Source organism: Caloenas nicobarica, chromosome 3 (assembly GCF_036013445.1).
Source record: "Caloenas nicobarica isolate bCalNic1 chromosome 3, bCalNic1.hap1, whole genome shotgun sequence".
In the NCBI taxonomy this organism is placed as follows: Eukaryota; Metazoa; Chordata; class Aves; order Columbiformes; family Columbidae; genus Caloenas; species Caloenas nicobarica.
Window position 1 is genome coordinate 21,532,816 of NC_088247.1, and position 22,914 is coordinate 21,555,729.

The 22,914-nt window shown below is 43.9% G+C and overlaps 1 protein-coding gene across 1 annotated transcript; it reads left to right on the forward strand.

Moving 5' to 3' along the window:
• Positions 1 to 17,604: 17,604 nt before the first annotated feature.
• Positions 17,605 to 22,716, forward strand: FAM110C (family with sequence similarity 110 member C). Its single transcript, XM_065632512.1, has 2 exons — positions 17,605 to 18,742; positions 22,105 to 22,716. Exon 1 carries the CDS (start codon positions 17,605 to 17,607, stop codon positions 18,700 to 18,702), a length of 1,098 nt encoding a protein of 365 aa, XP_065488584.1. The 3' UTR covers positions 18,703 to 18,742; positions 22,105 to 22,716.
• Positions 22,717 to 22,914: the final 198 nt, after the last annotated feature.

The following is a 22,914-nucleotide window of genomic DNA, read 5'->3' on the forward strand; positions in this document are numbered from 1 at the left end:
AGAGCCATTGAATGAAGTATCTTCTTGGTGTTCCTAGGAAAAGAATGTGATCCTTTTAAAATCCCAAACGTAGTTGCTTTTTTCCACGAGTAGTTCTGTATCTTGCTGACAAACTAAGCAGAGTGACAGGGTATCTTCCAGAAACACAAAGCCTGGAGATCTTCTCTTAGAACCTCTCTTTATCGGGAGATGGTCCAGAATGACAGGTTGTGCTGATTCTCAGGTGGACAGTTTGTTAAAAAAATTCTTTGCCTCATTTAGCCTAGTGAATTTTGGAAATTAATGAAGTCAATATGCACAAAGCTCACAGGGTATGCCAGCACAGACCAGCTCCTAAGCTCACACTCAGTGCTGCAATAATGAGCTTACACGACTTCCAGAGTAGAGCTAGTCCACGTCTGCCCACATCAAGCATGGACACAGAGAACGATGTGCCACTGACCCCAGTAGTGTGGACATGCCCAGGACAGGGAACAAGACTGTCTACATGGAGAAAACCTTATTGCACTATTCTGCAAATTCACACCTCGGTTTTCTATAGAAAGCTTTTTCCATGCAGATATACCCTTAGATGCAGCAAAACACACTCAGGACTTCTAAGCTTCCGTGGCTGAAAATACAGAGCAGAGAAGGATGTAGACATGAGATTTGAAAGCTATCAGCTAAACAGTAATATTATTATTATTATTATTATTTTAATACTGACACAGTCCAAAGGCTGCAAGACTGCAAAAGAACTGAAAATTGCCAGTTACTTTGTTTTAAACTCAGCATAATCCAGGACAAAAAAAAAATTGACGATGATAATACTGTTGTTACGGTTATTTGCTGAAACTTCTTATCTTCCTTGAACCTTTTTTTTTTTTTTTTTAATCGAGGCAGGAGTGCGCTGGTCATGCCTGTGCCACATCCTGGGTGAACTTGGCAGTAGTATCAGTCAAGGCCATATTACAAAATCACCAAAAGTCCTGACCAAAGGGCGAGGTGTAGTTACATGTCAGGAGCAGTGGTGTGACCGCAGGGTGTGACTCGAGAGCCTTCCCGAAACAACACCAGGGCTACACCCAGTGTCATCCTCCGCAGACTTTTCCATGCATCCTCCTAAAGCAGGCGTATTCCCAGAAAAAGCCACAGATGTTGGCATAGAAGCCTGTCGCCTGTGCAGTCCTGATGCATTAAAAGAGGTTTTACAAGGCACAGTTCATCTCATAATAAAAAAGATGCTACCAGCAAGCAACAGGGGAGCAGAGGAGACCAACACAGGAGGACTAGTTCAAACGTAGCAGCTTACAGTGCCAATGTTACACTGAGACCAAGTTCACCAAGCATGGGCACATGGTGCCATTTGAGTCGCAACAGGATGTATAAATTGGCCTCATGCAGCTGTCAAACATAGTACAAATCCCATAGTTCACCAATGCCCTTCCAGAGCAGCAGCTGGAAATCCCATGGGATAACCCTGAAGCATCTCAAATGGAGCAGCAGGACTACATCTTAGCAGCTAAACTCAGGCAGACTTTCAGGTGACCTACATGATTCTCTAGTGATTGTGCCAACTAGACCTCCATTGACCATGGCTGCAGTTTAGACTCATTGCACCTACATGGGGACACTTAACACTGTCGTATGCTGAACCCCACCCATAGTTAGACAAGGTGAATCTAGCAATAGACTCAGTGGGTATGGATAAATAAGATTATTTAAAATGTAATAATCATAGGATTTCTCTCTCTCTCCTGGTCCAAAGGCTCACTGCAGCACGATAGAGATGTGGACAAAGACTAAGTGATGTTTTTTCCCTTCAGCTTACATTCCAAGTTTTAATATTTAAGATCAAACACACAGTCCCTGTTCAGAAAGACCTAGTTTACAGATCTGCCTTGACAACATAATATACCTTAAGTGGGCTTTGCACAAGCCCATCAGATATTATTTCTGCTGGTTACATTCCAGCAGAACACCGCATGGATCAAATGGCTCAAAGGAAGCATTGTTCACCATCTTCTGCTAACTTCAGCTACTTTGATACAGTTCAGTGATAAAATGATTAAAGTCAATTGCAATATTTTAAGGTAAAAAAATCTAAGTGACAACAGAGTTTTCCCTCTTACTCTTATTCCTTTCTGACCCACATGTTTGGGAGCGTTCCTCATACTTGACAGAAACGCATTGTTTCTGCTGGCTCATGAGAAAGCTGGGATTGGGCCCTAATTAACATGGAGTTGTCAGGCCTGTGTGCGTGTTTTCAGTGACCACAGACCAAATGGCCACAATCTGCTGTACAAACAGTGCACAAAAGCCTAAAGATGACCAACTTAGTGTTCTTCTGCTTGCAAGCAAAACAAAACTTCCAGGACTTCTTACAATGATGTTAGAATTTTCCATATCATGTTTTTAAACTAAATCTGTTCCCATGAATTAAAGATCTAATTGAAAGGAGTGAAGAAACCTCCTGGAGGATGAACTAGATTGCAGCTGTACTGAGTGGGGAGTCCCTGGCAGCACCCTGCTTCCAGGAGTGGAGTGGGAACAGAGCTACCATGGTCTCTGGAAAGGCTCTGAAGATGCTCTCCCTTCAGCACGGGGCATGCATGAGCACAGTGTCCACAATCATGTCTTAGGAAAGGGGGGACCAGCTCTGTCAGGCAGCCTGAAATTAGATGCTGGGCTCAGTGTCTTGCTACCACCTTGGGGAAACTCAGGCCAGAACCTGCTGCTCTGGGAGACACATGGGTAAGGTCAGCAGATAGAGCAGCACAAGCACATTCACCAACCTGACACCCAGAGCAGACCTGGTCTCATCGACTGCCTGTTAGTAGCTGGGATGTCTGGTGCTCTGGTCTACTTTTATCAAAAAGGATTCAGTCCAGGAAATCTGTGATCACTCTAAAATGCAAATTAAAGCACAGTAAAAGGAGATGATCAGGAGACTGAGTTGAAAAACCCAAATACAAACTGAATTAAAATCGATGTAGACACACTAATGGATTATCCCTATAGCTGAGATCTGTGTGTGTGAGAGCCCTTCTTGCTCTTGGCCATTGGATAGGGCTCTTGCAGTCTCCATGTTACTGTTTAGAAATTAAAAAGTCATTTTCACAATTCTTTGCCCTGATCTGCATGTATTTTTTCAAAATAGATTCTCTCTGTTCTTGGAGGGTTTTAAACGCTGCGACTGGGACACAACTGGTTATTTTTGTTCTGAGAGAGAAAATGTTCGTTTCTGGTGCAACCTGAGACTCTCCCTGCAGAGCAGGATCCCTGTGGAGGACCCCAAGTGTCCCGGCCGGGTGTCACGGAGCACAGGCTGGTCCGTGACATGGCAGTGATAGCGGCCAGCTGCTCTCCACGGGGGAGCATCTGCTCTGCTCCGGGAACAGCCCAGAGACACGGAAAGGGATAAGCGAGCCAGGGCCCCAGCTGGGGAGCCATAAGCACAGAAGGGAAGGCAAACACCTCTCATCAGGCCCTAATTAGCACAAGTGTGATAGGGGAGGCCAAAAACAGTGGCGAGGGAGTGATGGTGTGAGGAGAGGGAGGGCGATAACTGAGCAGAAGAGCTGAGAGGGAGAAGGGAAGGGGGAAGATGGACAGTGGGACTGATGTGCTCTGGCAGAGATAAAACAACATTCCTACCACGTCTGTCAGTAAATGCATTTCAGCCTTCCCCAGCAGAAAGCTGTAGTCCAATGATTTTGCCAATAATCTAATACTCCTTACCTCAAGCCACACAGGGCTAAACCAGGGATGAATAGTAATGTGTTGCTGGCAAAGAAAGCAAAACCTTGCTGTTGTTGTGCTAGTGAACGCAGCCCCCTTTTCCACAGGCACTGCTGTAATTTCTCATGTTGAGCCACAAAGAACTCTGTGCTGCGTAAACAGTGGTCATGGGCCAGGCTTCAAACCGGTGCAGGGTGCGTCAGGGCTGTTGATTAGACCCTCAGCGCCAGACAGAACAGAAATATTTCATGTAAAGGGGCAGCCTGGTTTCAAATGGAAGGAAAATTCATATTCATGTGGAAGAAAATTCATTTTTCAGTGCAGAGGCCAGTGCTGGCTTTGGTGATCGTAAGCCCTATTTGGAAGGTGAGGGGGGATTGCTATGGATCACAGCCTTCGTGCGATGCCCTCCCCAAAGTGGGGAGTTTCATTAGTGCTGTATTTATACACACCGATTAGAAACATGAGACCCACACTAGATCACAGCTCTGCTAGCAGAAGATTTGGAAGTGTCACCACTTCAAATTATGTGTAAAAGGATTTAAGTGTTCATTGAAAACACTGCCTGTTATCTGTCTTCTTTGCTTGGAAAAGGAAAGATTTTTTGTCTTTTTTTTTTTTTTTCCCATACTCTGTGCAGCAGTATGGAAAGTTGATTTTTGCCAGCTGACATTCTTGCTGATCACCCCTTTTCAATCCCTAAAATCCTTTAAAAAATATATAGGGCAACTTAGAGACCAATGTATAATCTCAGCCTTTTCAAAGAATAGTAAAAAAGCGTAAAAGGCAGAGCATTGACATTAAAGCTTAGAGATGCAACCCAGCTCTTTGATATGCCATATCAATTTAGATATTCAGCCTTAGCAATGCCTAGATAATATTTTCAAAATAAAAACCTCTCTCTAAGTAAGACAATAGTAAATCAATGTGTGTATACTTCATCTACAATACTTTTAAGCTTCTAAAAACGTTAAATAAAGATTAAATATAATTTAACAATTCATTTATCTTAAATAATTTTAAAATAAAATAATTACAATTAGTTAAGTGATAAGTTAAGCCCTTTACAGTATTCATCTCCTTCCAAAAGCCTTTGTAAAGGTTCTATGAGCACTGACGTCTTTGGCTAGCTTGACATGACACAAGTTCTTTTTATTTCTTGAGTGATCATATCTCTGAGCAAACAAACTTGCCTGGTGCTGCATGTCCTTATCTCTGACTGAAGCCAGCATGGACTTGAGCTGTTTATAACTTAACAGCATTCAATGATATATCCCACCAAAAGTCTTCATTTTTGCGTGAAAATCTGTAAGGAGGAGACACTGTAATTTTTCCCCTTCTGTAGCCTATCTTCTCACTCTTGCCATATAATTTAAGTTGGCTGAAGCAGCAGGCTCAAGAAGGAAGGGAAAAAAGCCGGGAACATTGTGGTCTGGCAGATGATTTTGGTGTTCTCTACAAGTCTGTGCAAGCATCAAGTGATTCACAAATGGTTCAGCAAATGTTGGCTCTGCTGAAATCAGATCAAGGGCAGTTCCAAGCCCCACAAAGAAGCACACGAAGCCAGAGATAGTGCTGGATTTGCAGGGGCCCCAGCGGGCACATGCACGGGCCCTTCTCTCCTCAGGTCCCCACTCCTCCCCCAGAGAGAGATATGTCCCCATTCAGCAAAATATCTGCAATGTTTGGACTTTGCTCTTCCATTCTCAGGGGAGGTTAGCTCAGGGAGACGATGCTAATCCAAGTGCTACCCCATCAGCCCCAACCATGCATCAGGGCTGACCACACAAGGTGCTGAATGCCCACAGTTCACAGAGACATCAGGAGACTCAACAGGAGACTCCAATTTTGCATGACCAGGTGTGTCAGTGCTCATTTGCACAGCATCTCCCACTTTTGGCAAAGCACTTTAGTTTGGTCTGGGCATGACGCTCCCTGCTACAAAATTGGAAGGACCAAATTTGCGCTGTAACTGCGGTCACTGGGAGAACCACACACATGCTGTGCAAAACCTTGGATTAGAAAAACTAATAATTATGAGGTTCTAGGAATATTTTTTTCCTGATAATCCAGAATGCTAATAAAGAGGATTACCTGTTCATTCATTGCTTAGTACTAGTCTTAAACCAAAGGACTAAGTATTTCAGCTAAACTTTTTTCTACAACATACTGCATCATTTGAGATTGTGTATTAATTCTTACTTTCTTCACTTCCATAAGAAGTTGGACACGGATCATGAAAACATCAATGGAATAATTAAACTTTTTCTTATGATGTGAAAGGCAAAAAAATACAGTTTAATCATTAAAATATTTTTAAGTGGTATTTTTCGGGGGGGGAGAGGAGGTTTTCTGGAGGGTGTCAGTAAATGTGGTAAGGAAGGCTATTTTCTACAGAGAATTTTAAAGTCATTTTGTAACTACTATCTGCAGTTACTCTTTAACTTTTAATAACAAGAAATGAGTTATATTAGGCCTACATTACAGCTCTCCCTCTAAGTCCAGGTGGTACCAAAATAATAGAGACTTTCTATTGAAAGCCGAAGAACAATAAACAGAGGTTATTTTTCTCTCCAGTGAAGGCTGACATTCAGCGGGGGTAAATAATTACTGTAGACTGTAAACAAATAGCATATCACATTTCTTTATAAGTCAGTTGATTTTAATATTGCTATAATTTCTTTATACGATGTCTAAAGATGTTCTAGGTAATGTACAGACCATTTTAACATACAAATCAGAAGTCTAAAATCTATATAGAAAAATTAAACAAGTGGATCACAGAAAAAATGGAAATTAGATAGGGCTTCAAGAAAATCAAGTTATCAGCTATTTTTTGTTTGCCTTGTTCCTCTTGTTCTGCAAAATCTGACTGGTCTTTATATAATCCTTCCTTGCAACACTATTTTTATTTCTAGGCCATAACCTGCTCTGATCTCACAACTGACCCTGCTTGGAGCAGGAGGTTGGAGTAGAGACCTCCTGAGGCTGCTTCCAGCATGAACTTCCCTGTGATCCTATGACCTGGGCCACCTCCACTGATTCCCCTCTCCAAGCCAAAGCATACTCATGGGCTACACCCACACGGTCGAGTCCTTCAGGGCCCTGGGCTGACCCCAGTGACCAAGGTGGAGGGGACACTGGTGAGTGAACACAGACCACCCCTACTCACACTACACCTACAGGCAATCTACAGCCACCCTGTGCCATTCTGCTCCAGACTCTTGTGCTTCTCCTGAGACAAAATTACCATTTGTGTGAGCTGGACAGGGGTCATTTAGTCCAAAACATCTGAAAACTGGGGGTCGTACTTGGTCCACCAAGGTGAACTACCCATTCTGGAGACCACATGTTGCCTGTCCAAGGGCGTAGGGTAGAGGAGATGGAGGGCAGAAGGAGCCAGACTTGGGCCAGCCCTGTCTGTGCAGCCCTCCAGAGGGGCTCCAGGGGTGAAATCTGTCTGAGGGGACATGCCTGCCCTAGAGGACAGTGGCTAGAGGCTCCCAAAGTGAAGCCAGTGTGGGAACAAGGGGACAAGTGCTCACCTTTCCTCCCCAGCCTCCTTATACCCATCAGGTCATAATCCATCCCTCGATCTAGCTCACCACCAGACTATAGTAAAACCCCCGAAGCCTTGGGTATCTACTTTAGAAAACCAGGCAGTTTTTCCCTTTTTATTTTTCTCAATGAAAGATATCTTAGAAAGTCTTAAACACATAGGTTGGGTTATGGAGAAGATGCCATAAATAAGGCTGCTGTACCAGCTGTACTTGCAAAGATAGAAAATGACAAGAAATAAGTAGAAGAGTATTTGCTCACAGGTGAATTCCTGGTTGAATCTTCTTTCTCAGGCAAGGAAACAGGAGTGGTGTGGAAATTCTTGCAGTCCAGCAGCCAGAAGCGGACATATCCCAGCTTAAGCTGGGGTTGAACACCTTGCTAGTACCTGAGTTAAAGTTTGCAGGGTGGAGTGGAGCTGTTTGTTGAAGAAATCTGGACCATTGGTTCCCAGAAAAGCCCTGCAGTATGAATTACTGTGTGGTCCTGTCCAGAGCAGTTGCCACAACAGCAGCATGGTAAGATCTGACTGAATCTGTAATTTTGTTTAACATAGCTGTTGCAACATAAACCTAACGAGGCTTGAATACCGGGGCTTATGTTTATTTGTTTTGTATAGCTTTGGAATTGACATAATTATACAGAACAGCAAAGCCATTTTACTCTCATTATCCAAGATGTTATTTAATCTTCAGAGTCAATCAGATTAGAAGAGATCTGTTATCACTTCCAAGGCAAATTTCCTGTAAATCAAGAGTATTGGGAACACTCTTCTGTTGTTATGCAGGGCTCAGGTGATGCTGGGGTGCATTTAGGACTCTGAAATACAAAGGGCAGGGCATTTGTGAGCTTTGTCGGACATGGCCTGATTTCACAATGTAAACAACTGCGTCAGAGAACCCAATTACAACACAGATGTTCCCAAGCTCAGTTAAAGCACAGCTCCATAGTGGAAGTCTATTCATCTGCCTAAACCAAAGCCGAAAATTACCAAATAGACTCAAACTCAAATTAGTATATGTATAAACCTGTTGCGTGTTACAGTGAATGTCTAGAGAAGGTCAAACAGTTAATGAATTAAATTTATACTGAGGACTCAGAGTTGCATCTGTGGGTTCAGACTTATTTCCTGGCCCTGAGATTAAAATAAATGTGATTTGACTACATCTACACTATTTAACTCTCTTGTTAGCCAAACAAGGTAGCTGGGAATAGTCATTTTCTTGTGCTAACTCCCCAAGTTAGGCAAAGAAAATATAGCCTATGTATCCCCTATACGTACAGACAGATCAGACTGCAGGCTCCCTTTTAACCTCAGAAGATATTTGTCTTTTATGGCTTAATGGAACAAAAGCCCTTTTGAAAGTAACAGGAGAAACCAACATGCCTTCAGAGATGTAGTGACTGATAATTATTAAATGCAAAGTTCTGTTCTTGGCAGGGGAACTGTCTTGATAAATTAGTTCATGTTTCCCATCTAAACTCCAAAAAGGAGCTCTTAAGTCAGAGAACTCAATATGCCCTGGAAATACCTAGAAGGGGGAAGCAAACAAGCTGTAGTAATACGTATAAGCACATTTATCTGTTTTCCTAGATTTGCATATTTCTTATACCTACAGCAGTAAAAAGCAGTCACCCTTTGGAGCCCTTAGGTAGCCATACTCCAGCAGTCTCCTTTAACTACACATGTCCATCAAGAACTGACCCATATGCTAAGGGGTATGGGAAAGCCTTAACGCTCTTGAAAAACTTAGAAAACTACCACGCATCTTAGAAGTGAGGAGCACTAGCTCCTTCTGTGGAAAGGCAGCATGCAGACTGTCACTGGCCAGTAACTGTGCTAGAGACATCATGCGAGATCTCTTCCAGATCTAAATACATAGGAAGCACAGAAAAAAACATTGTCTTCAGTCAGTTCTTCATAGATTACGTAAGGAGGGTGAAATTTGCATCCACTCCTAATGAAGGCTGAGGGACCACTAACTGTATCTTCAGACTAAGTATTTCATAGACACAAGAAATTGTTAGGAAAGCAGCAATCACAATTGCATCCTAATTATTATTAAAACCTTAGAAGATGAGAGGCTTCATATGTTACGTATGTTCATACCTCACAAGTTCTGGCACTGTGCTCTGCAGGTGATATCTGGAGTGTTTTGGTGTTTGACTGGTAGATGCATTTCTTTAAACATTAGGAGCTGCGTCCATGATAGATAGAGTTGGGCAAGTTTATTCAGTTACATTTAAAAAGAGCTTGATGATGAGCAGTGATTTTTTGTGTGTATTGCCATCTTTCTTACAACCAGCCAGATTTTGAGAAGCTGCCCTACTCCAAACACTGCTGGAGCTTCACAGATACTGAAAAAGTAGAGCACGTCTGCTGCCAGCTCGGAGATCACTATGGTCTTTTATGGGTCTCTCCTGCCAGAACAAAGAAGTAGACCTATGCTCAGCTATGGTAGAAAATGCTGCAGTGCCAAGACTCCCATGACCATCTTCTCAAGGAAAACACGTCAAAGTTTTTGCCTTCGTAGAAATATTTTGGGCTTAGTGAATTACAACTTGCTATAAAACATTTAATATATTATATAGAAAATGAATAAGATAAATGAGGGATAGGATTTCCAGAAGTCAGTGTCTGAGTGAGGCAACATCTGCATAAGCTTGTAGGACATGTTTAAATGTCTGAAGACTACACTGAAGTTAGCTCAGTTCCTATGTATAATTAGGATTTTCAAATATGAATATTATCCTGTTGTTTGATGTCTAAATTTGAGACTTTATCACAGAAAATGAGACTTGGAGAGCTTATAACAGCCTGCAGCTGTTATATGTATGTTATATATATATTTTATATATATATATGTTATAAAGCTGACGTTTTTAGATACCATATTGTGATTTGAACCCACATCTCCAGAGAACACCTTGACCACCGTTGAAGGTGAGACTTTTTCAACCTACCCTGTTTAAATCCTTCCAGTTTTCAAGGGTAACTAAAAATTCACAGGATATCCCCCACTTCCTAAGTACACAGACCCTGGGTTATAGAATTAATATCTTCTGCCTGCTATCATCAGTAAATTTATCATTAGTCAAACAAAATAAAACCATTTGCAGCAGTAGAATCTGAATGACAATGAACTACAGCACCCATATTACAGATACCATGTTGGGAAGCCTCAAATCCGATTTCAAACCTTCGCTCCAAATCTGGGAGGGGAAAATGGCCTCAGACACTTGCCAGGTGAGTAGCCCAACCAGCATGATATAAATTATACATAACAGACAACAGGTAATCCTCCATCGGAAGTCCATTAACCAGCAAACTTTCATATGCTTCCTAATCGGGCATGTGCCCTCTGAGAGAGCCCATGTGTGAGAATAAGCAGAGGAATCCATGGGATGTAAGCATGTGCTACATCTCTCAGCTTCTTGAGCACAAGAGGCATATGATGGTCCTTGTAGCCATGGGTAGACATATAATGCCTTGGCACTGTAACAGCAGAAACTTTGCACTGATTATTTTAGGCATATAGAGGGCAATGAAACCGCAGAAGAGAGTTTTGAGGATCTCAGTGACACAAAAATTCTTGAAGTTCCCTAAAATGACAGAGATCTGTACAGCTTCATGAATTTTAGCCTTAGATTAGGTGAAAGGGCTTTTTCATGACCAAATATGAAACTAGGCTAACAGTGCTTCCCCAGACGAAAACTGTGTAGATAAACATGCAGATGAGTGAGAGAGATGGCAGTAGTGCTGCCTATAAATGCATAAAGTACTTCAAGAAGTGTCCTGATCCATCCATGTGTTGGGTGAAGTGACCACATATGAGTTTGGTTAATTTGTAAAGGGTTTTGCAACCACCAAGAGATGCAGTTTTAGAACTCTAAGTTATGACTGTGGCTATGGGGGAAGACTGTGGGAACATTTATCCAACTTATGCATGACAGAAGCAAGAGTAAGAACCTTTTATTGAATGCAAAGTTTATTTTAACACATGTAACTTATATTCATTCATAAAGGATTTCAATTCAAAATTCAAAGGATCTCTTCCTGGACCAAGCAGAGTTGTTCTGGGAGTTAACTCATTTATTTCCTCTACAGCATCATAGCTGTATTTTATTGTGAAAACTTTGTCTCATTCCCATCCTTTTATACATTATTCATGGAATTTGACCCCTCTAACAACATGTTAAATAGATCAGTCTTTTTAAATCAAAATATTCAACCTCAACATTTTAACACACGGTTAAATATGTTTGGTACTAAACTTGAGTTGGATTTTTTATTTTCAACTGCATTAGGTATGTCAGAGGTGTATGAAAAAAAGGAGTTAGTGTAGGCTCAGATGTACTGCAGGGACAAAAGGACATGAGAGGGGAAGGGAGCCTGCCACAGTTTGCACCTTCCCCATTTGCATTGCCTGGTGTAATGTATGTTGCATTTGTCTTCCCTTTTATTTCTTGCTCTCATTGTGTTATTCCATCACTTTTGTTCTGCTGTTTGTTTTAGTAAGGCTCCCCATACGTTCACATGAATCACTGTGGTGTAAATTACACAGTCTTGTTGAGATCCATGATGGCTCTTCAATTTGGAAAGCAGTACATATGGAGTTTACAAAATAATTCTACTAAAAAATAAAGGCCACTAGTGACAATTGTGAACAAGCTGGATTCATTTTAGGAGGAACATGTTTTCTGACTAAGATGCCAAGTTATTTAATGAAGCAAATGACCAAGAATTGCAGGAGTGGGAAAGGATGCTGAGCAGTCTGGCAGTGGTGGGAGAGGCTAAAAGAGGACACTGAAGTGATGGGGGTCTGCCTCTGCTGAAATCTTGGCTGTACAGTGCTCAAGCCTCAAGTCCTAAACTCCTGCCTGAAGATGTGCAGGCATGTCTATATCTTCCATTGTTTGAACCTGAGGGTGAATCATGACCCTCACTGGATCATGTCGAAGGGCCTGAAATTTCAACACTGGGGACATCTAATTTGAAACTGTTCATTTCCGCTCTATGGCTCCTTTACGTCACCTGAGTGCAGAAAAAAGGACACCCGGTGGCACTGCTCAGTATGTCACAGAGGGATCAGCCACCTTCTGATCCGGGCTGCTCCTGCTCTTCAGGCAATCAATGAGCCCAGGCCCCCAAGAGCTGCTGTGAGGAGAGACCTCAGCCCTGGGACACAGCTGTGCTGGGGTTTCCAAGATGGAAGTGTCCCACTACTGTTAGGACCTGAGATATCCCTTCTTTCATCACAGAATGTCTTGAGTTGGAAGAGATGCACAAGGATCATCGAGTCCAACTCCTGTCCCTGCGTATGACAACCCCACAGTTCACACCATGTGTCTGAGGGCCTTGTCCAGTCTCTCCTTGAACACTGTCAGGCTTGGGGCCGTGACACCTCCCTGGGGAGCCTGTCCCAGTGCTCCACCACCCTCTGCGTGAAGAACCTTTTCCTGATATCCAACCTAAACCTCCCCTGGCACATCTTCCTGCCATTCCCTCAGATTCTGTTATAGGTTGCCAGAGAGATCAGCACCTGCCCCTCCTCCTCCCCTTGTGAGGAAGCTGTAGACCATGATGAGGCCTCCTCTTAGTCTCCTCCAGCCTGAACAAACCACCCTCTCTTCTCCTTGCTTTTTCCCTCCCACTGCCATGGCTTTGTTTCTGCCCTTTGACTACTAGAAATCAAAGGAGTGACACTGACACAGGGAGTGGGGTGGGAGCAGTAGACAGCAATGACCTGAGCTTTGCACACATTATACTTTTTACCTGCAGTCACGTTGCTGCAGCTTTCCTGGAATTCCAGCTGCCAGCAGCAGAAAAATGTGCCCCAGACACATCTCTTATTAATATAAATAGAGTGAGAAGTGGTTTGTCTCACCCTACATAAAAAGACAAAAAATCAGCTGTTTTGTGTTTTGTGATAACTTTAAACGCTTAGGGTTTAAAGGCTTAGTGTGTGCATGATTTGCTTCTCTTACCTTTGTTTAATGCTTCGCTGCCAGAGAGAGACCAATGCCAGCTGACAGGCTGAGGGACGAGTGCTGCTGTGCCCCTTGATTCTTCCATTTTATTGTCTGCAAGCCCGTGCTGGGCCAGGAGCAAATCTTGCTTGCTTGGAGCTCTTACAATACACTAAATTGCACTCTGGTTTCCAGAAAGAAGAAATGCAGTGGCTGTCTCTTCTTTGAACATTTTAACAGAGTATCCATAAATATAAGAGCTAATTCCAACACATATATAAACATATTTCAAATAATATAAATATATTTTAAACTTAAAGGTGTTTAAGTTCTTAAATACCTGACCTAAATATATTTAAAATATCACATGACTGTGCAGATGCTATATTAAAGAACTTTATCAAAAGGGAGACAAATTTTGTTGCTCACAGTGTTTTCTGACCCTGGGAAGACTCTTCTCCCACTTCAAATGTCATTGTCATCACCCAGGATTCACAGGGAGAAGCATCTCACATATCAAGAAAGTCAGCTGAAAAGGGCTGTTGTGATTTTTCATGAGAAATTTCTTCTGACATGCACTTTGTGGAAAATCAAGACTCCCTTTTTCCTTTCTCAGTGAGAGGGGGAATAAATCAGTTGAAAGTGAAAAATATTCCTCTGAAAGTTTCTGGGTTTGTCTTTCAGGCATGCTTTCAAAACCTAGATGATTTTAAGTGAAATTAAAATTTTCATGTTTAAAAAACATTTTGCAGCCAAAACAGTAAATAATTTTCAGTTGGTTTTGTGTATCAACTCTAAACAAAAATCTGTTGTCCTGTGACAAAAATACACATCTGCTCTTCCTAGTGGCTTTTGCATGTAGCAAGGAGTGAATAAATAGCTTTAATATAGCAATGCACTGGAGTTGCTTAATAAGATCCCTTACTTATGCTCATGTATATTCATTCTTCTCATTATTTCAAATGAATGCAAACAAATCACATCTGAGATTTTGTTGTAAGTTCTTAAAGCTCAGAGATACAAGGTACAAAAATTGGAACAAACACAAATTAAAATGCATGGAGGAATATGAATGTATGTTGTTACATTATACAGTGTCACAGAACTCCAAGGAAAAAATTAAGCCAAATTTGTCAATACAGGGATGGGAATGAAACAATCTCCTCACTAAATTCATCACATCTATTGTCTTATTGCTAAGAGTCATTGTCAGAAGAAATTACCCTTCTCTATAAGCCCAGCCTTCCATTAAGGATTCCCTGGTAATTAACTGCACTTACACTTTTATTATTATCGATTAGTTTTTGAGGACATTTTTATTTTGGTAAGCTCTACCTTTATATCTGTAGAAGGAAAAAAATCTTTTTGTGGAAAAATATGCCCATTCTATGTATCCACAAGGATTTCACTCTAAGGGATCACAAAGGACATCATGAGTTTCAGTCCTGATTCAAGCAAGGACCCCATATGGGATCCTTGCTGCAAACAGGTAAAAGTATGTGTTAAGGGGCTTGTGGAGTTAGACCTACATGTCTAGGAACAAAGAGGATGCAAAACTAAGGGGAAAACCAACTGTAGAATCATGTCGGCAAGAGAGTATTTCTGTTCTGTGTTTCTGAGCAGGTCTTCATTGAAGAGCTAGCCCAAACTCTTACCCCAGGGTTGCTTTTAACCCTTCCCTTGTCACAGCAAGAATCTCTCTCCCAAGTCTGCTGGGCTTGTCCAGGGCAGTAGGCTGAAATGTGGCCGATACTTTCAGCATGACTGGAGAATCCACTTTGTTTTGAGGGCAAAGACGAAATCACTCCATGCTCATAACACTCAAAAATGAGAATACAGTGCTCTGCAGTCTGTTCAGAAAGTTGGACCATGTCTTCCACAGTCCCCTGGGCAATAACCCAAGCTTATTAAAACCCAACGTGTTTAAATTAAATGAGAAAATATGCAGACTAGATACAAGGATGAAATTTTTTACAACGAGGGTGGTGAAACACTGGCACAGGTTTTCCAGAGAGGTGGTAGATGCCCCATCCCTGGAGACATTCAAGGCCAGGCTGGACAGGGCTCTGAGAAACATGATCCAGTTGAAGATGTCCCTGCTCATTGCGGGGGTGTGGGGGGCAGGTTGGACTAGATGACTTCTAAAGGTCCCTTCCAGTCCAAACTATTCTATGATTCTGTGGTTCTATGAACCACAGCATGGTTCTGGTAGCACACAGAAACCGTGGAAACATCCACACAAAAGGTGGGCATGCTTCCAGAAGAGTGCAGCTCCACTGAAAGCCCAGCTGCTCAGGTCATACTTCAGCACTCTGTACTCTCTTACACCTGAACGAGGATAACGCTGGTGCCACTCACATGGCTCGACCATTTGGTGGCAACACAGTGTCTGGGTGCAGCCATCACAGCAGGGCTCAGTCTGGGTAGCCTCACTCTTGGAGGGATCTATAAGCACAAAAGCTGTTGCTTTCCCACCCCAAAATAAAGCAGCTCCATGCACCAGAGGTACCCAGGCACCCACCATCTGCCTCCAGCAGGTGCAGAGGGGGATGCGTACCCAACATTTGACATACACTTTCTACACACTAATGATGCCTAGTATTTTATTTCTCCAGCCACACAGCTATGAGCAAATTGTTACCAATAGCAAAGTGGTGTACCCTGAAACTTCATAAAGAGGACAGGGAAGCCTTTAGCCCACTTCTCCCTTGGTCACATTCATCACAATTTAGCAATTGTAAAGAACAAGTATGAGTCAATCACCACAAATACATTCTGGTATTATAATTACACAGAAATAACAGACAAATAATAATTAAAAAATAAAACAAAATAAAAACAACAACAAACAACCCTGTGTGTGAAAAACCTTGTAGATATAAACTAGCTTTTGTTTTCTTTATAAGGAGAAAAGTTATCTGTAATTTAGTTATTAGTGACCCCAGGGAAGGCGCATCTCACATGAGATCACGAGTAAAGTTAGAAAGGTAGATGCTCAGACTGCCCCGGGTCATTACCTATGACTTAGGTGTCTAAATTACAGCCAATGGCTCCATCCTGCCTGTTCAGAATTGCCAGCCCCAGACAGGAATTCTGCCACTTTGGAAATCTGCCCTGTGTTTTCTGAAGGGCAAACACAACATGCAATTCAGATTTATGCCATTCCATTACACTCTACATGCGCACCTCCGCAGCACAGCTGTGGGCCACCGACAAATGTCTTCCTGCTGTTGCTGGTGCCCTGGGAAGGGTGGGATGCTGCTGGCAGCAGCTGGGGGCACAGCAGCTGCTGTCTATGAGGTGGCATCAGCCACCGCGTGCCATAGAATCATAGATTAGTTTGGGCTGGAAGGGACTTTCAAAGATCACCTAGTCCAACCCCCAACAGTGAGCAGGGACATCTTCAACTGGATCAGGTTGCTCAGAGCCCCATCCAGCCTGGCCTTGAATGTCTCCAGGGATGGGACATGCCTCTCTGGGCAACCTGTGCCAGTGTTTTCACCACCCTTACTGTAAAAAATTTAATCCTCATGTCTAACCTGAATCTCCTCTCTTTCAGTTTAAAACCATTACTCCTTCTCATATTGTAACAGGCCCTGCTAAAAAGTCTGTCCTCATCCTTTAAGCACCGAAAGGCTGCACTAAGGTCTCACCAAAGCCTTCTCCAGGCTGAACAACCCCAACTCTCTCAGCCTGTCCTCATAAGAGGAGTGTTCCAGCCCTCTGATCATTTTTGTGGCCTCCTCTGGACTCTCTCCAGCAGGTCCACGTCTTTCCTGTACCGAGAGCTCCAAAACTGGACAAGTCACGCTCTCCAGCTGTACATTTGAAGCTTTTCCCAAAAATTACAGCGGCAGAAATGCCTTTTAGCACCGCACTCGGTACGTCCAGGTACTTAAACATGCGGGGCGCCGCACCTTGGAAAGGCAGGTGGCCCGGCAGCGGACGCTCGCAGTCCGCCGGAGCCGCCGCTCACCCCGCGGAGGCGGCTCCGGCACAAGCCCGACCGCTCCCCGCACCGGGGCCGCTCCCCGCACCGGGGCCGCTCCCCGCGCCGGGAGTGACGAGCGCGGCGGCGGGATTGGCTGTCCCGGCCGGCGGGGCGGGCGCTGCCGCGGGCGGGCGCGGGGCGGGCGGCAGCGCGCACACGCGGAGCCCCGACGGGACGGCAGCGGCGGGTGCGCGCGGGGCAGCTCGGCGAGCGGGATTTTCTCTCCCCCCCCCCCCCGCTTTTTTTTTTTCTTTTTTTTTTCTTCTTTTTTTTTTTTTTTCCTTTTTCCTCTTCTTTTTTTTTTTTTTTTTTTTTTCTCCTTCCCTCCCAGGACTGGAAGCGGGAGCCGCGTCCCTGCAACTGCTATGCCAACTGAACTCTCCCGGGCCGTGAGAATGCACGCCATCTCCGACCTCCACTCGTCCCTCACCCTGCGACTCCTCAACAAGGGGCCCGAGTACCTCCGCAGGCAGATGGAGGCCGGCAGCCCGGGCAGGAAAAGTGCCGTGGAGAGGCTGGCAGCCGATAAGGCCAAGTACGTAAAAAGCCAGCAGGTCATCAGCACCAAGCAGGAACCCGTCATCGTGCTTAGCTCAGCCTCAGAGAGCAGCAGCGAGACCTGCTCGGTGGAGAGCAAAAAAATCAGCAGGGACTTGGGCAGAGGGAAGGGGGCAAAGCCCCTGGAGCTGGCCAAGGCTGTGTACTCCTGCCGTGCCCCCCTGCAGCACGGCCCCCCCATAGCCAGGCGCAGCACGCCCAGGAGGCAGATGCGGCCGGATTCCCTGGTGATTTACCGCCAGAAATGTGAGTTTGGGAGAGGTCAAAGTCAGGACAGCCCACGGGGGAGCTTGGTGAGGAGGATCTTCCAAGGGTCTGTAAAGGAGAAGCAGTTGGCTTCCCCTGAGATGCCCAGAGTCATGGAGGACACCGCAGCCACCGAGAGCAAAGAGCCTCTCTCAGCAAAAGACAGTGACTGCGAGCCGAGCAACCGTGGAACGGAGCAAACCATCGCTGTGAGCACCGAAGCCCAAGGGGTATGTACAAAAGAGCATGAGAGACCCTCAAAACTGAGTGTACCTCCTGAGGAGGGGAAGGAGGTGAAGAGGAGAGGTCTCCATCGCTCCCAGTCGGACATCAGCTCTCGCTACTCCAAGTCCTTCTCCGAGTTTGATACATTTTTCAAGTACTGTGGCCTCGAGCAGGAGGTCATCGAGGATCTCGGGAGAGAGAACTTCTCTGTGGTATCTGACAACGTCTCCTTCAAGATCCGCAGCATCAGCGTGGCCACATCCGAGAGCGACTTCACGAGGCACAGCGGGGATGAGGGGCTGCTGGAGGATGAACTCACGGAGCAGGTCCCGAGCAGCACCTCCGTGATCGAGCGCAACGCTCGGATAATCAAGTGGCTGTACACATGCAAGAAAGCCAAGGAGAACAACAAGGTGATCCAGGAACTGGTATGATGGCTTCTCTCAGCATGCATTGCAGCCTGGCGATCTCAAGGTGTGTGTGAAGCCTCGCCCTATCAATTTATGTATTTCTCTTTCCTCTTTAGCAAGCGGTTGGCTTTTCTTAGTTTATTTTAGTCTTTTCATGAAGAGCATAAGGAAAATGTATTTTGTATACTATGTGTTCCAGCGTGGCCTTTTTGCAAAGCAGAAATCCGTGTTGTTACAAAAAACAAAATACAAACAAATGCATAAAGCTTGCCAAATTTAGATCAGACCCCCCACATGAAATTAAAGCATCAATGTCTATGAGGGATGTCTGTCCTTTCAGATTCCTGCTTTGTAAATAGCTTGTTTTCTCTAATTTCTGCTGTATTAAATGCTAGAAAAAAACTTAGAAAAGTATTCAACTCTTAATTACAGTTGCTTAGACAACAGACTGAACTGATACTATCACTAATTAGGAGTGTGCAGTATTTCCACTATACTGCTGAAACTGTTACTAATTAGGAGTACGCTGTATTTATACTGTACTGCTACGGTTTTCCCCTCCTTGGTCCCCTTCACTCTTTCTCCCTTGCCCTTATGCATAGGCACCCCCAAGGATCAGGAAAGCAAAACCAAGTCAGTGCTCCTTGCTAGCAGTGTTCATTCCCCCCCCAGCTTTCTGTTTGGACCATGAAAGTTTGCTCCAGGTGACCCCTCAGCATTTCACAGGTTTTAAGTTTTCTGTCCTGTTTGACTCTAGTGGATTTGGCTCCTGTGCAGTGGGTTTTGCTGTGCAGTTTGGCACCGGTAGCTGAAAATCAGTTGTGCGGTTTGCCTTGGTTAGAAGGGTACTTCACTGTTTTGAACTAAAGATAATACATATAAACGTGTGGCATCTAGGCTTGGAAATCAGTTACTTCACAGACAGAAGCAGAAAAAATTCAGGCCAGGTAGAAGGTGATACCGTGATTTTAATAAAAGTGGTCTTAATTTTGCATCAAGTCTGATAAAGATCTATATTTGTGGGGCCTTTAGAATTGATGATCTAGTAGATAACAGTGTTTTCTCCTTCTAATACATGAAGCCCTTAGGATAAGTACCGCAGCTTACAGTGTTGTATTTAAAAATTGCATGAGTAGGTCTTCATATGAAGGATTACATGTATATTTTCTGACAGGTCATAATTGGTGCATGAGAAGAACATCATTTAGTGTAGACACAGTTGTTGATAGAGCGTGTGGGCCTTATGAACGTGGAGAAATGTAGTGCTCGAGCCTCTTTCCTACGTGGATGTGGGGCTGTCATTCCCAATTTCTTTAATCTATATAATGCAAAAAATCCATTTACTTACTTGAAATTGGTTTTCATTATGTGAAATTTGGATCGCTTTTAAAATTTGAATTTTTCTCAAAAGCCTATTTTCTTCCCGCAAGTCGAGGGAGAGGAAAGGGAGAGAGAGCCATTTTCACGCAAACATTTCAAGCCCTTGTAGATAAGAATGGTTGTCAGGTATCCGGCTGACAACTTAAAGAAGTGTTATTATGTGACAGATCCTTTCCCAAATTACCTTAGAGAGAAGAAAGGGTTCTCCTGAGCTAATAGTTTCTCCTTGCTCATCCTTCTGTGATAAAAGGCCAGGGAGATACACAAAACAAAATGATGCAGGTGGCAGTTTGTGGAGCTCGTTGCAGCTGCTGGCTTTGCTAAACACAGAGCTTGGGAGGCAGATTTCACCGCAAGCAGGAGCCACATAAAAAAAAAAAAAAACACAAACAACCATGTTTCCATTAAGAAAAGCAAAATAATAGCCTGTTTGCTCCTGAATGCCCTTGCTGGGGTTAGAGTCCAGGGTCAGAACCGTGGTCATCGCTGCAGAGCTTGCTCAGGAGAGACCTGTTGGCCCTTTCCCCATCCATTTACACAGCGTGTCCAGCGCTGAAACTGAGACAGGAGATGCTGGTGACCACCCCAGGGAACGCGCAGTCTGCAGAGGAGCTGCTTCACCAGGGCAAAGGCAAGGGCAAGAGGGGGGAAGCTCTTTTCCAAGAGCTGAACCAATGTAACTTCACATGGCTTAGTCAATTTTTTTAATTTGACATCTAAGTCAAAATGAATGTTCATAGCACATAGCCTAACAGGGTGATGAAAAGACCTCCATGAAGTAAACAGCAAATTTATTCAAGTCTGTGTTCATTCTGCAATAATTTTAATACCTAGAACAAGGGAGTGCTTTACACAGGCAGCTGTTTCCTTTGGCAGCAAAATTTTTGGCAGCCTAGGAAACACTGATCTGTAGGGTCCATATTATAAACCTAATTTTAAGCATACTAGGGCTGACTCTTAGCTGATAGACCTCAGCAGCAGGGTTATGATTGCTTACAGGGTAGTTTCTGAAAACTGAGAATGTACTTACCATTTGGCCACAGATCCAGAAAGTTCAGAAAGGTCAGCTAAAAATACCTGTACACAGCACCCAGAATAAAGGACAAGAGTCATCAAGAGTTACCATAAGTTAAATATTACATTTACCAGGCAGGATTTAAGCTGGGGGTTGTTATCACCACATGATTGCAAGATGAGTCCTGTAGCTCTGATCAAATGTTCATCTTTCAATTCTACACTTTCTCTGACAATGCATCATCAAGTCAGACGTGTGTGTTTTCACTATATCCACGTATTTGTCTCTGTTTAGTTTGCTTACTGGTTATTAATGGGCAGAGGACTCCTGTGTGCTAGGGGAAGCCTGCTGCACGGGAGAGTGATGTGCTCTCCCTGGCATTCCCAGGCACATACTTGAAGGCTCCTCCTTTTACACGGAGGCTAGAAAATTGTTGCACCTTCTTCAGAAAAAGAGGCAGAAGGTTGTTTTCCAAAATCGAGTGTTCATTGCAAGTAAAACCTTTCAAGAACTGCGGGGCTTTTATGGGCTAGTGATCATCCCATTCATATTTGATGTTCTCCATTTAATTTTTCATGAGCTCTCCGGGAACTGGTGGGGCACCATGTAGATAAAACAGCTGTTTGAAGGATCAGGTCTCATAACACATTTAATCAGAGTGATGATTGCAGAGTGCAGGTTGTGAGCTTCAGAAAACCAAGGTCCTCAGCAAGACGAGCATTGCTGCTTCTTGGTGGGACATTGCCGAGACTCACCTCTGCAGTTCAGTTCCTCTTGCTGTCAGTCCTGCTTGACTCTGAGAAGAGGGTTTACTCTGCGTCCTCCTTCCTGGGCTAAATCAAGATTGTGCAGCCTTGAGTTTCAGCAGTATTCTTAAATGGATGTTCATTATTCAAGTGGAAATCTCCTGGAAGGGGAATTTACTATGTTGGCGATAGCCATAAGTAGCTGAATAAAAGCTTTAGAGTATCACCTTGTGCTTGTCTGATGTGATAAATAATAAACAACACTTTTTTTTCCTCTTTCTTCAGAATCCTCGACTTAGAAGTTGAACAAAACCAGACACAGGAAGAAACTCTTCCATCATCTGGCTCACGACTACTTTGTCCAAGTTTAGTATTTTATTGTTGCCTCCTACCCTCGTCCCTGTCCCCTGGCAGCCTCACTCTTGTCACAAGCGCAGGGATGTCCAAGAGCGTGGTAACAAGTGGAGATGGCGAACTGTGCCCCAGTGAGGCAGTGGGAAACGAAAGCTCCTGGAAGAGCGATGCGCGGCAGCAGCTGCCATCCACGATATTATTCAGCATCAACTCACTGCCCCAGGATGCCAATCCAGGCTATGACAGAAGGTCTGTGTTGTGCACTCGTCTCCTTCCAGCAATGAATTTGTCAACAGGAGTGGAGGGAGAAAGTGGGAACGAAGTGGCAATGACCTCTGGGTCAGGCGTTTCCTTGCAGGCAGGGAAGCTCCACCCAGGCGTTCAAAGGCTCTGTCTTACCAGGGCTGTTTGACTAGGGCTCATCCTGACATCATTAGATGGTATTTGCTTGGCTGGTGAGGACTAACTGTGGCAGCTTTATCTGGGATACCTGGCAAACATGTGGTAAGCTAAATTCCTGCCAAGCCTTTTTTTCTCTAAGGGTATTCAGGCCAAATTGCAATACCTTGTATCCATCTAGTTTGTTCTGTCACACAGTTTGCTCAGCCAGTGGGGAGGAATAGCCTTTAAAACCCTGCCCAAAATATTTTCAGGAGCATGATTCCAAGAAACAAGTAGTCAAAAATGAGGGAGGGTTTTACATTGATACCACCTTGCTGCAGAACGGGACAATTCACATTT

Coding starts and splice junctions, on each gene's coding strand:
- FAM110C (XM_065632512.1), top strand. CDS start 17,605: ATGCCAACTGAACTCTCCCGGGCCGTGAGAATGCACGCCATCTCCGAC.